This window comes from Scheffersomyces coipomensis, assembly GCF_036884675.1.
Source record: "Scheffersomyces coipomensis strain NRRL Y-17651 chromosome Unknown DFJ63scaffold_1, whole genome shotgun sequence".
In the NCBI taxonomy this organism is placed as follows: domain Eukaryota; kingdom Fungi; phylum Ascomycota; class Pichiomycetes; order Serinales; family Debaryomycetaceae; genus Scheffersomyces; species Scheffersomyces coipomensis.
The window spans coordinates 1,384,061-1,400,927 of NW_027042892.1; the positions used below are offsets into that span (position 1 = coordinate 1,384,061).

Genomic DNA, 16,867 nt, shown 5'->3' on the forward strand with positions numbered 1-16,867 from the left:
TCAATTTTTAACAAGCGGAGAAATTGCTTTGTTGGCTGTATGCAGGTACAAATAAGAAAAGCGCATTTATATGGAAACTATACTCCATTAAAAATGCCATGCCCACAAATTTTGTTGGAAAGTTTAATCTGGGGTTTGTGGTGGAACTATTGGGGTAGTAGAGTGCCCCCAACATATGGTAGTTATTGTTACCTAAATGTGAGAAATGCAAGAAGAGAGAGAGAGGGAGAGAGGGAGGGAGGGTGTGTGACTTCTACAGAGTTGCTAAACTTAAATAATATTATTACATGCTATTTTCACAGCGATTGCTATTATACAATTATGAATAAAATATATGGGGTATTTGAATTGTAAAAACGTAACAATACGATGAACGTCCTGATGAAAAAGTGGGAAAATACAATTGATGAAATGAAAGAAAGGAAAGTGAAGTGAAATGAAATGAACGGATGAATTTACTTCGTTTTAAACTTTTGTTTACACAAAAACTTTGAAGTTCTTCCGGTGAGGCATATCACGTAATGGATTAGTATTGTTTAATTTGACTAATTTGGATTATGGGTGGGGATAGTAGTAGAAGTTGTAACCGAGTTTGAATTCCCTAATCTTGTTAAACTTCTCAATAAGCTTTTAGTATCTACTGATTTAACTGGTTTAGACCATATATCAAACCTTTTCGCATCCGCGATATTTGTCGTGCGCATTTCGGGCCTCTTCATATAATCCAGTAATAATAATGATACTTGACCCTTTAGTTTAGTCGCTTCCAATGCTTCAACTACTTCTGATATTTTTACCAATTGATATGTGGTATGATAAAGTTTATCAACTGAAGATTCTAAATTATCATTAACTTTATGCTTGATTTGTTCAAAATTTTCAGTCACATTATTTAAATATGAATTGTCAAGAACAGCAGCATCAACAGATGAATCACCATCTTCTTCATTCTTAGTTTGAATATAATCTTCTAATTGACCCTTCTTGATATCTCGATTGATCACATCCGGCATTTTCTTGATGGGATTTATCGATTTATTATAAGCATCTTCCCATTGTTGTTTCTGTTTGATTAAAGTTTTTAATTTTTTGGTATAAATATCTATATTTTGTAAATTAACTTCATTTAATGGATTAGGTATGATTATTTCTTTATCTGGCATATCATAATCATCAGTATTGAAATTACTATACCAACTAGTTGAAATTTGTTTTTCTATTAAATCTTTAAGAACTTCTTCTTTAATAACCTTCGCTATATTGACCACAGTTTGATCTTCGGTACTAGTTGGTTTCTTATTTGAAGTTTTATCTTCTTGTTCAAGTTTCTTCTTAATACACCATACTAAGAGTTGTCTAACTCTATCAGGTTCTGGTAAAGATGTATCTAACAATTTATAATAATCAGATACTGGAATATCTTGATGAGGTTCTCCCACAAACCCATTACCAATAGACAGCACTCTTTTACCTCTATTATAATATGAACTTCTTCTCTTATTACTACTATTGTTGTTGGTATTATTAGTATTATGATTGCTGAATGTTGAATTTTTATTTCTACCAGTGTTAACAGGCTCATCGAGGGTGAGGGTATGATGAGATACTTGTTCAACATAATCATCGGATGAATAGTCATGGGTTTCTTTGATATCCTTGATGGGCGATGATAATTGCAAACTTGACTCATCTAAGAAGTTATGACGTCTTGAATTTGATTCTGGTTTTTTCCGAGTATTAGAACTACTTGATTTCTTAGTTCTCTTTGAATTATCTAAATCCAATAAATGTAAATCATCATCATTATCCAAATCTCGGGATAAATGATTCATTTCTTCTTGTAGAATGGATATTGGAGTACTGATCTGTTTTCTCTTTTTCTTACTATTATTGACATCCGAATCACCTTCAACTGATTGACTTCGTTTATAAATGAACCCTTCATCTTCTTCAAAAATTGATTTGTTTGATTTACCATTAGGACGGGATAGTACCGGTTTCTTTAATGATTTCACTGGTGGTTTTGATTTTGATGATGAATTTAATTTTGGAGGTTGTTTTGATTTTGATTTTGATTTTGAATCTATAGATGATTGTTGAGAATGAGATAATAAATCATTCAATCGATTCTTTCTCCCTAGAATCTGTTGACTATTAGGTTGACTAGATATATCATCACTATCTGAAACATCATCATCTTCAGCTTCGATTAGTTTAGCTCTGGATGATAACTTGGAACTTGTAGTATTTGATTTATTAACTCTATTGCTTCCATTAGAATTGGTGGTACTTGGCTTCACAGGATTAGACTTGGTCTGTACCCTACTACCCAGAGTCCCTAGTCTCTTCTTAGGTGGCATCACAAACTATCAATTACCTATCAATGAGATATGCCAAACTGCTAATTGATATATATTCCTGTATTTTAAAAACAGTGTTTGATTTTTTTTTGTGGTTGTGTTTATTTTTTTTTGTTTTGATTTTGTTAGATTGAGTATATGCAGTCCAGTTGTTTATAGTATAGATTGAATATAATTATTGATACTTCAATTAGAGATATATAGTAGGATTTACAATTATCAATGGCTAGCAATTACAGTTTAAGTGTGCTATCACCATGCCATAAATACATAGCTACCGTGCTGGAAAATCTGAAAACTTTACAGATTCACTTATTAGATTCACAGAACCTTCATAGATCTTATGATATATCAAACCACTTGAAGAATCATCTTATACGGAATGGAATCGAATCATTTCCTAAAGTACAGGTATTGAAGTTTTCTCAGCTAACTTGGGAGGAGATAATACCTGGATCTGACTCGACTAAGATCGGAGTGGTCATAGACAATTATGCCATATTGCTTATATTTGATATACGATCAAGCGATGATAAATCATCACCAATAATCATACAACAATCAAAATCAGATGAAATCGAAAGCTTCCAATGGATACCGCCACCAACAGACGATGTTGATAATGATTCAGGAGGATATGTCAACTCCAAGCAATTTGTGGTATTTACGAAAATGAAATTACATATGAAATTATATTCCGTTGATTGTACTCATATACTATTCACGGTATTGAAACCAATCTTGAATGAAATTTCTGTTCATCCACATAAACATAATCGGTATTGGTCCATAATTGCCACACCAGTAGAATATAATGCTCCAACTTTGTTATTTCATTTTTATAATGAAGGTTCTATTAGTTCCTTATTACAGACTCATAAACTTCCATCAAGTTTAATATCTACACCTTCTATTAAATGGTCTGTATCAGGGAATTGGTTTAGTTTATTAGATGCTAATACCAACTTATTTGGTGTTGATTTAGATGCATTTGGATTCGTGATCGGATTTGAACCTAATAGAACTACAAAATTGGATCCAGTTTTATCGATTCAATATTCTAATGAAGAAGTATCTCAAAAAGATGGGAAGTTGGAATTAGGTAATACAGACTATTTACAATCATGGTTCCAAACTGAAAGTGGATGTGAGTATATATTAGTTGCCAGTGTCAATGAAAATGATGATATAACTATCTTAATATTCTCAATTAGTTTGTTAAGACTTATCCATAAAGAAGTTATAAAGAGTGATAAAAACGGTTGGGTGCAGGTTGCAGAAAGAGGTCAAGTTAATTATAAACAGAATTCATCCATACTGTTACGAGGGAGTCCATTGGAAGCGATAAAAATCAATGATTCTAAGATTTACTTTAACTTTCATAACACTTTAATTATATTTGATATCGTAGAAGTGAAGAAGAATCAGGTAACTCTTTCATTTAGATCTGCAATCCAATGTCATTCAAACTTGTTAGAATTGAGCTTCATTAAACAAGGCTCCTTGATAGTTTCTACTGAAAGTCATATACTTGACTTTAACTTTGAATCCAATTCAGTTTCAATTCCATATCAAAACACAAATCTTAAACTTAAACGATCATATCTGGTGAATGATGAAATAGTTATATTGAATGAAAGTGTGAATGGAGAAGAAGTACTGGTTAGAAATTGGGAAATTATAAAGACAAATTCCAGCTTACTCGAACAAGAGAATCGATTCGAAACTATTAAACCATTTAAAAGAGCAAGAACAGATAATAATAATAATAATAATCGAATATCATTATTAGCATCAAATAGTTTTACTAATGATGAGATTACAGATACCTTTAATCAAAAGAAAAGGTTAAAACGAATAGTATAGTATAAATCGTAAATATCGTTTATTGACAAACATTAAAATACATAGTGAAATGAAAGTAGTATGTACAAGTATATATGATGTTGAATGTATTATATGGAAATGATTAAATGAATGGATGGATGGATGGGGTCTCTATTCAGACTTTTTCTTTGGAGCACCCTTATTTCTCTTCTTTCTATCTTGAACCATCTTTAATCTATATTCTTCTCTTGGATCAACCAATTTCAATTCAGGGAACCATTTCTTAAAATCTTTAAACGTTGGTAATTCTTCATTAACACCATAATATTTCGAAATTTGAGGACCTTTTAATTCTTGTCTTAATATTTTTGATCCATTTCTTTTACATGCTGGATTCCAAGTGTGTCCAAACACAGCGGCACTGAGTTCCTTGGCTTGATTTAGTCTAGCCTGACTCGGTATTTTCTTCAATAAAGAACTCATGGTGATGGATCAATGTGATTAGAGTTGATTAACTGTCTATCATAACTTTTGGTTGTTTCGTTAAAAGACGAAAAAAATTTCGTAGTTTTCAAAATTTGAATTTGGCGGGTCCTGTATATAATTCGATCCAAAAACCAATCACGTGATCTATTTACAGTAAAGAATTATGGATGTTATACGTGTAATATTAGGAAGTAGTTACAATGTAATTGGAAGAAACCTCAAGACCAATAAGAAATGTCTTGTAAGGAATTGTAGTCACAACTACCAGGTTAAGACAAGAAAATATTCTATAAAGGAAAAGGGGTGACAGACTTAAAAAAAAACGGTTAAAGAAGAGTGGTGTAGATAATTTTCTAATTATAGAAGCTTGATACTATAAATAAGTCAGACTTAATAATGATACGAATTCTTTATATAAAATATCCCTGAGCTATTTATTATAGTTATCATAAATACCAGTTAGGTTAAACCTGTTAATTATAAAATTTTGTTTACAAATTGGCAATATTAACTTGGGGGGCTGTACATGGCGATAAAACTTTCCAAATAGGCCGTTTTTTGTGTATGTCCTTTAGGGAATGCTATTTACAACAAATAGGAGAAATTTCTATAGTTAATTTGTGATTATTATTCATCTGAAACTAATCATTCTTAATTATATCCATTTATTATATAGCCAAGATTAAATTTCTTAGCATAAGTTTATAAGAGTATTTCAAATTGGGTTGCAATTGTGTGTGCTTATCACGGTTTGAATTTTTTTTTTATACAGGAAAGGGATTTTAAGACTTAAAGTACAGTTGGTAACATACAACTTTAGCATCCAATCATAGTCATATCTAATCCACTCCTACTTCAATATTCATTGCTTAGTTTAAGACTACTTTCGTTATATATTGATAGACAGGCTTAACAAGATTCTACGCTGGAATCATTAACAACATATATTCATACAACCATCATCTATTATAGGGTAATACAAACTACTAGAGATGGTGAATCAGGATCAAGATGATCTTCCTCCACCAACTATAGTGATACGTGCTACAACAGAGGATGTACTAAACGACCAATCTTCACAATCCCCACCACCATCACCTTCACAAGTATCGACAAATTCATGGGTCGAATCTAGATCAAGAACACGAACACGAACACGAACGTCTTCACAAGCATCACCATTTGTGGAAACCAGTTTTACACAACAATATGATCCAAATGTATCTTACAGTGCATCACATTCAAGTCAAGCTCGTGAACCAACTAATCGTCGTGGTAGTAATCTGTGGGTATTTAGTCGAATAAGTCGAAATGAAGCAAGAACACCAAATCTCGCAGCTGTAGAATCAGTAAAAAACGATGATGATTTTAAAGATTTCGAAGAAGGATTGGGATTTGCATTAGGTTCATCTGATAAAGCTCCAAAATGGTTCCCAGTAAATCATGACAAGCCATCTGATACTCATTTATCCACCAATGATCCACCTGATAGAAGTGCGAGCCGGAGTCCTTATGATCTTGGAGGAGATATACCAAGAGTACATACCCATACATCAACAAGAAGCTTTGATGAACATTCATTACATACCATCCTCCCTCTGTCTTCTACCACCCCCTACCCATCTCACCAAGTTGATGAAAATGTTTTCGCTGATCCAAGTTCTCTTGAAGCAGGAAGACTACTGGTAAAGACAAGCCGTCAACAAGAAGATACTTTATCACCGAACTTCTTAACTAAAATTTCAAATCGTATTGCTGGTACTGGTTCCGAAGCTAACCCAGATGCAGCATCCAAAAGACACTCAACAATATCATCAGATAAATCAGAGGCTAATGATAATTTCTTAACACCAATCAGCAGACCATATCCTGACGATAATAGAACTATAAGTAATGAAAATTTACTTCATCCAGGTAGTTCCTCAGTTCTGGGACCTGCCAATGCATCAGTAGTACTGCTGTTTCCTGCAGGTGTTCCAAGCGAAGGATTAGGTTTATATTCACAAGGGGATCAACCATCTAACAGTGAAGTTGATGATGATGGTGAAACTCATTACACTACTGACTCAAGAAGACCATCCTTCAGACCATCACGCAGAAGTTCAAAAATTAGCTCTCATAGCACCGTATATCAAGGGAATAAAGCATCCAGACATTTATTTGGTAATTCACTTAACATCTTTTCCCCCCAATCAAAACTAAGACAAATATGTTTTAGAGTTGCATCCCATCCATCACTTAATTTCATATTATTAGTTTTATTACTGTTACAAACTGCATTGCTTGCTTATAGACAATGGAATCCCGATGCACTTCATGGTTACGTTTCTGAAGGTTATAATTGGGCCGATTATGCATTGATGTTAATAAATATCTTATATACCATAGAAGTCATTGCCAAGATCATTGCTTATGGTTTCGTGAATGATCATATCATGTTTGAAACACTTAATTTACCATACCCTGAAAGTCAATTCAATCTATTCCATTACAATCCCTTCAATATACAAAAATTATTTCATGTATGGGGAATTTATAGACAAGGAAATAAAAAATTCAATAATAACCTTTATGATTATTACCATAAGGCTAATGTTTCATCAAGTGATCAAGAAAGTTCAGGAGGTGATGAAAATGTCGAAATAAGTTTACTGGATAATGATATTCCAAATTCAACATTAGAACGCAGCAATCATCATCTTAACTACAACAATAGCCTTCACGATGGAATTTATCTGCATGCCACTGGAGAAGAACAAATCAGAGAGAATATAGAATTGAAGAATGTTCCCGTTAATATCAGTCAAAGGTTGAAAACTAAGAATACCTTACTTTTACCTGAAAGCTATTCGAGCATAGATCAACTGATCTTAAAGAGAGCTTATGCTCGTAATAGTTGGCACAGAATTGATTTTGTATCAACAGTTTGTTTCTGGATTTCCCTTGTGCTTTCCATAAACCATTATGATGCCGAACATCGTATATTGATATTCAGAACCTTAAGTTGTCTTCGTATCTTAAGACTTTGTAATTTAACAAATGGAACTTCTACAATTTTACTGTCATGTAAAGCTGCCATTCCAAAATTAATTGATATTTCTTTTTTCATTGGTTTCTTCTGGTTGGCATTTGGTATAATTGGTGTTCAGTCGTTCAAAGAGTCTTTAAGTAGACATTGTGTTTGGACAAATCCTGATGATCCAACTGATACATATGTGAATATCATGTCATTCTGTGGTTCTTATACTGGATTGGATGGTACTGCCCAACCTTATCTTTATAGTGATGGAACGCCATCATTATCTATAAAAGGTTACAGGTGTCCAATGTATTCGCAATGTATCTCTGGAGAAAATCCTTATGGTGGTACAGTTAATTTCGATAATATCTTACAATCCTTAGAAATGGTATTTGTCATTATGAGTGCAAATACATTTACTGATATTATGTATTACACAATGGATACCGATACTATGGCTTCTTGTTTATTTTTTATTGCTGCCATTTTCATCTTGACGGTTTGGTTAATGAATGTTTTCATTGCGGCCATTGTTACTTCCTTCCACCGTAATAGAGAGCAAACAGAAGAAAGAGCAGGTGGTATATGGAAGTATTTATTCCCACCTGCTGATGCCTCTACTTTCAATGAAAGGATTGATAAAGCTAAAGAACAAAATGTATTCTTAAAATATTATTATAATTTTGATTTTATCTTTGTCTTGTTGATTTTTGCAGACTTGTTGGTTCAATGTTTAAGAAATTATAATATGACGGATTTAGAAAAGCATGCACTTTATCGTATAGAAGCTGCTTTCACGTGTACTTTCTTGGCTGAGATTGTGGTTAGATTTTTATTCCATATGCCCAATTTCAGGTTATTCTTTGCATCCAGAAGAAATGTGTTTGATTTGTTTTTGGCAACTATCACTAGTATTATTATACTTAACCCAGTTAAAGAAAAACTAGGTCATGCATATTACTGGTTGACGGTATTCCAGTTAATGAGATTTTACAGAGTTGTGTTATTCTCTAAGATTACTAGAAATCTTTGGATTAAGATCATGCGGAATTTCAGAGCCATATATGATTTAACTTTGTTCTACTTTATTTTTTTAAGTTTGGTAAGTATTCTAATGGCTAGATATTTTGAAGGGGTAATTCCTGTTGATGAAATTGATAATGTGGACTTTGCATTAAACACATTACCAAACACTTTTATTGCCCTTTATGTTATTACTTCAACAGAAAATTGGACTGAAATTTTATACCCTTTACAAGAGTATGGATATTCGCCAATAGAAAGAGCTTTTGGAACTATGTTTTTGATCGCTTGGTTTATATTATCCAACCTGGTTATTTTAAGTATTTTCATTGCTGTGATTGCCGATGCTTTAGAAGTTTCTGAAGAAATTAAAAGAGAAAAACAATTACATCAGTTTATTTTTAATATGGTCAGCAATTTGCAAACACTGAAAGAAGAAGGAAGTTTGTTATCGAAACTTAAAAAGAAGTTCTTTAAGACCAAAACAAAGAGAGATGTGTTTGAAAGAGCTATAATGAATTTTTTGTTGTCAGGTAGGGAAATCGATAATTTTTTAGTTGACAATCAGATTGATGTTAAAGATAGCCGTGGTGAAGAAAGTATTAGAGAATTACCTTCATCATCTTTGAAGAGATGGTTCTTAGTAAATTATCATAGTTATAAAACTATGTTTAGTAATCCATTTTACTTGAAGAATGATATGAAAGTCTCTCTCCATAATTTCGAACCTTCTGATTTTGCAAATGCTATAATGATAGAAAGAAGAGAATTACTTAGTAAACAAAATAGATTCTTAGAGGAAAATCCTAGATATAACAATGTGTTCTATGTTATTACACCTCAACATCGATTAAGAAGATTTTGTCAAAGAATGGTGTCATCAAGTTATGGGGATAGAATAGATGGGGTAGAACCATATAAACGAAGTTCAGAAATATTCTCCATTATCATGTTTCTTGCCACCATTGCTTTAGTTATCACAGCTTGTTATTTGACTCCACTTTATAGAAAGAGACAAGTTGAATTATACGGTAATTACAATTGGGCATTTTGGTTAGAAGTTGCTTTCAATGTTTTATTTACCCTGGAATTCCTCATTAAAATCTTTGCGGATGGATTAATATTTACTCCCAATGCGTATATGAGAACGGCTTGGAATTTGATTGATTTAATGGTTTTAGTTTCATTATGGATCGAATTAATTGCATTTTTAAAAGATGATGGTAATTTAGCCAGATTCATTAGAGGTTTAAAGGCTCTAAGAGCATTAAGATTGTTAACTATCAGTGATACTGCAAAGTCTACTTTCCACAATACACTTATTTCAGGGTTTGGTAAGATTATAAATGCAGCTGTTATCTCCCTTTGTTTATTATTTCCATTTTCTATTTGGGGATTGAATATTTTTGAAGGTAGATTAGGCTATTGTATAGATGGAAGTTCACAATTAAAGGATTGTTATAATGAATATAATGCTACATATCTCAATTGGGACATTGTGAGTCCAAATGTTTATACCAATCCTCTATTACAATTTGATGATTTTGGAACTTCATTTGTGAGTCTTTTCGAAATTATTTCTTTAGAAGGTTGGGTTGATTTATTATCAAATTTGATGAATAGTACTGGTGTAGGTACGGTTCCAGAACCTTTTGCATCACCAATCAATGGTGTTTTTCTTGTGTTTTTCAATTTAATCAGTACAATTTTCATCCTTACTTTGTTTATTTCAGTCATCATAAATAATTATGGTCGAACAACAGGAAGAGCTTATTTAACTGGTGATCAAAAGCTTTGGTATCAAGTAAAGAAAATCTTATTACAAGTTAAACCATCGAAAAGAAAACCTGTTGAAAAAATGACATCATTCCGAAGATTTTGTTATAGAATGACAGTGGAAAAGAATAAATATTGGATGTTACTCCTAAATCTTATCTTATTCATTCATGTGATTGCTTTATTGCTTGAATTCTATCCAACCCCCAATGGTCTAGATTATATGAGATCGGTTGCTTATATGGTTGTATCAATGATCTTTTTTATTCATTTCATAATGTTATGTATTGCCCAAGGACTAAGAATTTTCTTAGGGAATAATTGGAATTTGTTCAGTACTGTGGTTTGTATTGGAGCTGTAATAAGTACTTTTATTGGATTCTTCCTTTCTGATGGTAGTGTATTCGTTAACATCAACAAATTGTTCTTGGTTGGTATTCTAACATTTGTGATTCCAAGAAGTGATCGATTAAATCAATTATTAAGATTTGCCTCAGCTGCTTTACCAGCCTTCATTTCCTTAGCATTTACTTGGATAGTGGTGTTTTTGGTATTTGCAATTGCTTTGAATCAAATCTTTGGTTTAACCAAAATTGGGCCAAACGGTACAGGAAATATCAATTTAAGATCAGTTCCAAAGGCATTGATTATGTTATTCAAATGTAGTTTTGGAGAAGGTTGGAATTATGTTATGGATGATTATGGTCTTTCACCACCCTTTTGTACTTCAAGTGGTAGTATTGATGAAAGTGATTGTGGAAATAAACAATTTGCATATTTCCTATTCATTTCTTGGAATATTTTATCGATGTATATCTTTGTGAATATGTTCGTGTCATTAATTTTGGATAGTTTCAGTTATGTCAATTATAAATCTGGTTATGGGAATTTAATTGATAGAGATGAAATCAGAAAATTTAAAAGAAGTTGGCAAAAATTTGATCCTCAAGGTACAGGTTATATCAAACCCATTGATTTACCAAAATTACTTCATACCTTAGATGGTGCATTATCATTTCATTTATATTCTGGAAGTTTAGAAATCCCAGTATTGTGTAAACGTTGGTTTATAAGAAATGATATAAATGATCCATATGATGTCACTCCTCGATATGATGCTATTCAAAAAACTTTAGATAGAATGGATATACCTAAAATCAGAGAAAGACGTCAACAATATGAAAGATTTATAGAAGAGGCATTATACACCATGGAACTTAACGAAGATCCTGGTATTTCTTTCAGTAGGATTTTATTACAATTACCATTTTATATATCATTTGAAGCAGGTAAATGTCTTAATTTAATTGATTTCTTGGAACGAACATTATTAGAAAAGAGAGTTACTAAGCAATTACATATTAAGAAAGTTTATGAAACTATGGCGGCATTTGCATGTCGTTGGAAATATCAAAAAAATAAAAGATTGGGAATTAGAGATCCAAATATTGATGTTGGTTCTAATTTTATTCGAAATAGTTATTTATCAAATGAGAATTATAAACCTGATAAAGACCCAGAAGGCTCATTACATGAATATGAAGATGAAGAATATGCAGATGATGAAAGTTTTAAGACGGGAGATGAAGAATTTCTTGGTGCAGGTCATGAAGAAGGAGATACGTCGCATGGGTCTTATATACCTAAGAGTCCTATTTCGGCTTATAAAGCCACAAGGCTTAGAGATGAACGTAACTCCATTTATATCGAAATTCCTCATACGCTGGGTATAGATTCACCACCATCGAGGAGAGGGTCACGGTCTAGGTCGGCATCAAGATCACCTTTCCATGATCCAGTACATCTTACCCCCAATTTTGGCGCTGAAGATGAAGGAGCTCATACACCTACTAGACGTATGTCATATATTCCTTTATCAGATGTAGGAGAAATCATTGGAAACTCATCATGGGGAGATGCTCTTAATACAATTAGAAGTAGAGATAGTCATAGTCCCAAGCGAAAGTGATTATTAAATAATTCATATATATATATATAACGGGAAAATTAATGTTTATCTATTTATTAAATCGATTTTATATCTATACTTCTATTATACAGGCACGTAATGTTTTAATGTAATGACGAATAAAGGAGTTTAAGCATCCATATCATTTAAACCTAATTCTTCATTTTGTTCATAAGATCTTTCAAATTCTTCAACAGTCATATTTGGATCATTATCTGGAGCATAAACATTTTGAATATATGAAGAACCCAAAGGATCAATCATATAAATGGTGAATGGAATTTTACCATCTTTTGCATCATGTAATTTAGCAAAGAATGTAGTCCATCTACCTTTTGTTTCTGAATCCATTGAATCAGAAGATTGAGTGAATACTCTTGAATGTAATTCTTCAGCAACTTGAGCTAATAAACCTTCAATAGTAGTGAATCTACCACCTAAAGTACCTGGGGTTAAATCTAAATTCAATTCAGGAATATTCAATCCACAAGTTTCACTCTTTAAGATATCTCTAGCTAAATCTTCAGGATCAGTAACTTTTAATGAGATTTTCTTTCCCATTGGAGGTATAGCACCACCAGTTTTAACTTCATTTGATTTATAACCACAGAAATCACATACAGTAGACATGATAATGACATCTTTGAAATGAGGAATATTAACTGTTTTCATATGAGTTTCACAAGGTTTGAAACATGATGAACAAGTAGCTGAGAAAGTTTGAACTTCATTTTCGAAATTTTCAATATCAGTTAAATCAGAAATGAAACCAGTTGAAATTGGATTATGATCAGTTGATGATAATTCATCTTTTTGAGTATTAGCCAATGATGATGACACATTATGAGAAGTAGCTTGTTTCTTAGCTTCAGCTTCATCTTGTTGAAGTTTAAATGCATCATCAGCCGATATCAAACCAAGAAAGACATTCTGTTCTGCTGTTCTTGTGTATTCGTATGTTGCCCACTTATGTTGAGGTTCACCTGGTTTATATTCTATCCAAGAATTTCCAGCAGGATCATCAATAGTGAAAGTTAATGGTATAGTGTTTGGTTGACATTCAATAAATGATCTTATTCTAATGATAATATCATTAATTTTTTGATAAATTTCCGGTTGCATAGTTTTTCTCAGATCTTGATCTGATTCTAAATCTTCAATCATATCTTCTAAAATCCCTTCTACATTAGTTAATTGACCTCTTTGTGGTGGAATTTCAATATCTAATTCAGCAAATCTAACCATGGCAGTTTCAGATTTAACAACTTGACGATTAAAATCTTCTTTATTTTCAATTTTTAAAACATATCTAGCTCCTTTTTCAGCAATTTGAGCAGCAGCTTGAATTTCACTGTTTTTCAATCCACAATGAGGGCATTCAAAGGACATTATAATGATTTCTCTAAAATATGGAATTTTAGTTAATAATAAACGAGTAGTACCATTTTCATGACAATTCATACAAAGAGATTCAATCTCTTGAACAGGGTGGCCTTCAGCATCGTAAGCTCCGGTCTGTTTGACTTCATTTGGATCATGACTTTCACCATGTCCTTCATCATCAACATCTTGAGCTTGATCACCAATGGTAGCGAATAAATCAGGAGTTGAAGTCTTAGGTTGTTCTTCTTCAGCTGACATAGTGGTGATACTTGAATTTAATTTAGGTTTCTTTTCTATATGAGTATCGTCTATGGTATTGATATGATCACTACTATGACTCATGTCACTATTGTAAAAGGGTTGTGAATTATATATTTATAAATATATATATATGTAATTGATTTGTAAATCATCGCATCAGATATCTCTACATAAAATAATTTTTTTTTTCAACTAGAACTTTCTAGTATATTCCACGTCATGTGAGCTGTCACATGATTTATAACTAGTATTAATTTTTCAAATACTAAGTTAACTAACCATATCCTTAATCATTTATGTAATTAGAGAGAGATTGTACTACTTAGGTAATTTGTAAGGGAAGTCTTCCCATCTATTGATTTTAATAAATTTTATGTTATATCGTGATTCAAGAAAATGTATAATATGTGGATTTGGGACAAATTCAGCTAAAGTAACATTTGGGAATGATTTATTTTCATCTTCTCTTGAACAAAGAGAAACGAAATATCTTGAAGGTCTTCCCTTGACTATTACATCTAATTTTCTTTTCATTAAAATTGCAAGGACAGGGAAAGTGTTATATTTAAATGCTACCAATTCCAATCTGGTTAAATTCTCCATAGCAATCAAATCATAATGATATAAATGATGTTTCAATTTCAACTGTTTAATTTGATGTTTATGTCTGAGGAGAAACTTGGCCCAAATTTTACTAGATTGTCTATCACAACTTTCAAATGTAATGTTGGTTAAATTATTAAATTGTAATTCATCCATCTCTTGTTCAATTTTGAATCTCTCACCAATATGAATCGAATTCAAATCAGGACTATTCTTAAGCCAATGCAAAGGAATATCAGCTGCATTCTCTGCAAGTTGTTTACGATAATACGAAGATGACCGGAAGTAAGTGGTATTGATGTAAACTCTTGACCAATGGAATTTTTCTAAATGGTAACTCGGAAATATAAATATTGATCTTTTAACGAATTTCGCATATCTGAAAAACGATAGTTGGAATTTAATATTATTATAAGATAATTACCATGGTTCACATTGGATTAACAACTCACTTATACAACTTAAATCATCTTCAATATTCAATTCAAATTGTAAGGTTATCGTGTGTATATTTGTATGATTGAACCATTTCAAAGTATCAAAGTAAATAGCCAGAGAATTTTCATAAAGTATGTTAGTGATGTTGATCGAATTATGAAACAAAGTTAACTCATCAAATGTTTCTAATGAAGGATTGTAAATTGGATTGCGAGGTATTGTTTCAACTTTTAATACGATTGATCTTGCATCAATTTTATTTAATACCAGTTGTAATTTAGTCAGATAAGGGGCAAAAGTAGCTATTATTAATAATTCTCGAGTATCAAGACTATCTAGTATTAGAATTATAAATTCTATGGGGAAATCGAATAAACCCATGATGTGTTTAATGGTTTAGGTTTTTAGCTTTTGAATAAATAGATATTTTATAAGTTAATGGTAGCGTAGCAAAAATATTTTACATAATTAATTATTACATAAAATGATATTGACAATTTGAATGTTTATGGATTATATAATAAGAATATAAACAGTTAGGTTAAATGAATCAGTCATACTCTACCAAATCGACGTCAAAGGCTAAGTTCAAGTAGATATCAGTATTTTTACAGTTTGATCAAAAATCAATAAAAAGGAGATCATAGACAATGAGGAGTTTATATGAGAGATAGAGTTTAACTAGATATCAACTATCAGTATGCTTTTTATCACATCTTGATTGCCAAAACATATGGAAAAAGAAATTATTGTCATATCATATCTTATCTTATCTTTAAATTAGGATTGATTTTAATTTAAAAAATTTCAATTTAAAAATCACACGTGACTGATGGTGATCCTGCATTTTAGTCGGTTCGGGAGAGAAGAATTGTTTAGTGACGTTATTTAAAGTAAGATGATGAGGGAGTTCGTTTTAGTGGTATATAGACTATTGTTGTTAATATTATTCTATAAAGGGTTCGAGATTGATAGTAGGTTTCTATAACATCATTATTAGTATGATTAAACTTTTTAACGTAAAAGTACCCCAAGGAAAGAGAGAGAGACCACTAGTGTAACTCGCCAAGATTGGAATAAGCTATTTTTTTTACTTACTCGTTAAATGACTGGAAGTTAAAGTCCATTAATTTTGTGATACTAAAATATTTTACGCACCGAAACAGAAAAAAATTTTCTTTTTTCAATTACTGGCTGTAAGAAAAGATGCAAATAGAAATGAGAAAGAGCCACAACCTTTAAACAGAGCCTTATGATGATGGGAAAACATGTTACAATGTCATTGTTTGGTTCTACTAGTTTTGTGTATATAGAAGAAGTAGGTAAATAATTGATCACGGCATACTGCAGTGTAAGATCTCATTGCAGATATATAAAGTAAGTCCGTAATGATAAGTGAATAGTTATGATACATAGTAGTTAACACAAACAGTGAACAAAGGATAAGATTAAAGTTTTAGTATTAGAATTACTACTACGTAATCCCTTAAGTGATTGTCACAGAGTAGTAGTAACCAAGAAATCTTACTAAGAAAAGTCATCCTTAATATATAAGATTTACTTACTTAGCTTTAGTAATCAAATTTCTTTTTATCACTAAAAGTGGCATTTTACTGACTCTCCTCTTCTCCCCCTACGTACACGCGCAAAATTACTGCTGCTGCTGCTGCTCCACCACCACCACCACAGTAAATTAAAAAAGAAAAAAAGAACACCGCTAAA

General features: G+C 31.8%; 6 protein-coding genes across 6 annotated transcripts; 2 read left to right on the plus strand and 4 right to left on the minus strand. All coding sequences in view use genetic code 12, as the record gives it.

Annotated features, from left to right (window-relative positions):
* Positions 1 to 545: 545 nt before the first annotated feature.
* DFJ63DRAFT_332948 (uncharacterized protein) lies at positions 546 to 2,360 on the minus strand (the record flags this gene model as incomplete). The annotated part of the gene is made up of 1 exon (XM_064907766.1): positions 546 to 2,360. The coding sequence occupies one exon, from the start codon at positions 2,358 to 2,360 to the stop codon at positions 546 to 548; it is 1,815 nt and encodes a 604-aa protein (XP_064764801.1).
* A 111-nt stretch (positions 2,361 to 2,471) lies between these two features.
* Positions 2,472 to 4,292, plus strand: DFJ63DRAFT_24028 (uncharacterized protein). Its single transcript, XM_064904315.1, has one exon. The coding sequence runs from the start codon at positions 2,583 to 2,585 to the stop codon at positions 4,224 to 4,226; it is 1,644 nt and encodes a 547-aa protein (XP_064764802.1). The 5' UTR covers positions 2,472 to 2,582; the 3' UTR covers positions 4,227 to 4,292.
* Positions 4,293 to 5,168, minus strand: DFJ63DRAFT_24221 (mitochondrial 37S ribosomal protein mS33). The gene has a single exon (XM_064904345.1). It carries the CDS (start codon positions 4,668 to 4,670, stop codon positions 4,359 to 4,361), a length of 312 nt encoding a protein of 103 aa, XP_064764803.1. The 5' UTR covers positions 4,671 to 5,168; the 3' UTR covers positions 4,293 to 4,358.
* On the plus strand, positions 5,169 to 12,525 carry CCH1 (Cch1p). Its single transcript, XM_064904346.1, has one exon. It carries the CDS (start codon positions 5,666 to 5,668, stop codon positions 12,458 to 12,460), a length of 6,795 nt encoding a protein of 2,264 aa, XP_064764804.1. The 5' UTR covers positions 5,169 to 5,665; the 3' UTR covers positions 12,461 to 12,525.
* Positions 12,498 to 14,202, minus strand: ZPR1 (zinc finger-containing protein). The gene has a single exon (XM_064906726.1). The coding sequence runs from the start codon at positions 14,183 to 14,185 to the stop codon at positions 12,590 to 12,592; it is 1,596 nt and encodes a 531-aa protein (XP_064764805.1). The 5' UTR covers positions 14,186 to 14,202; the 3' UTR covers positions 12,498 to 12,589.
* Positions 14,203 to 15,526, minus strand: DFJ63DRAFT_327146 (uncharacterized protein; the record flags this gene model as incomplete). The annotated part of the gene is made up of 2 exons (XM_064907624.1): positions 14,203 to 14,955; positions 15,160 to 15,526. 2 exons carry the CDS (start codon positions 15,524 to 15,526, stop codon positions 14,423 to 14,425), a joined length of 900 nt encoding a protein of 299 aa, XP_064764806.1. The 3' UTR covers positions 14,203 to 14,422.
* Positions 15,527 to 16,867: the final 1,341 nt, after the last annotated feature.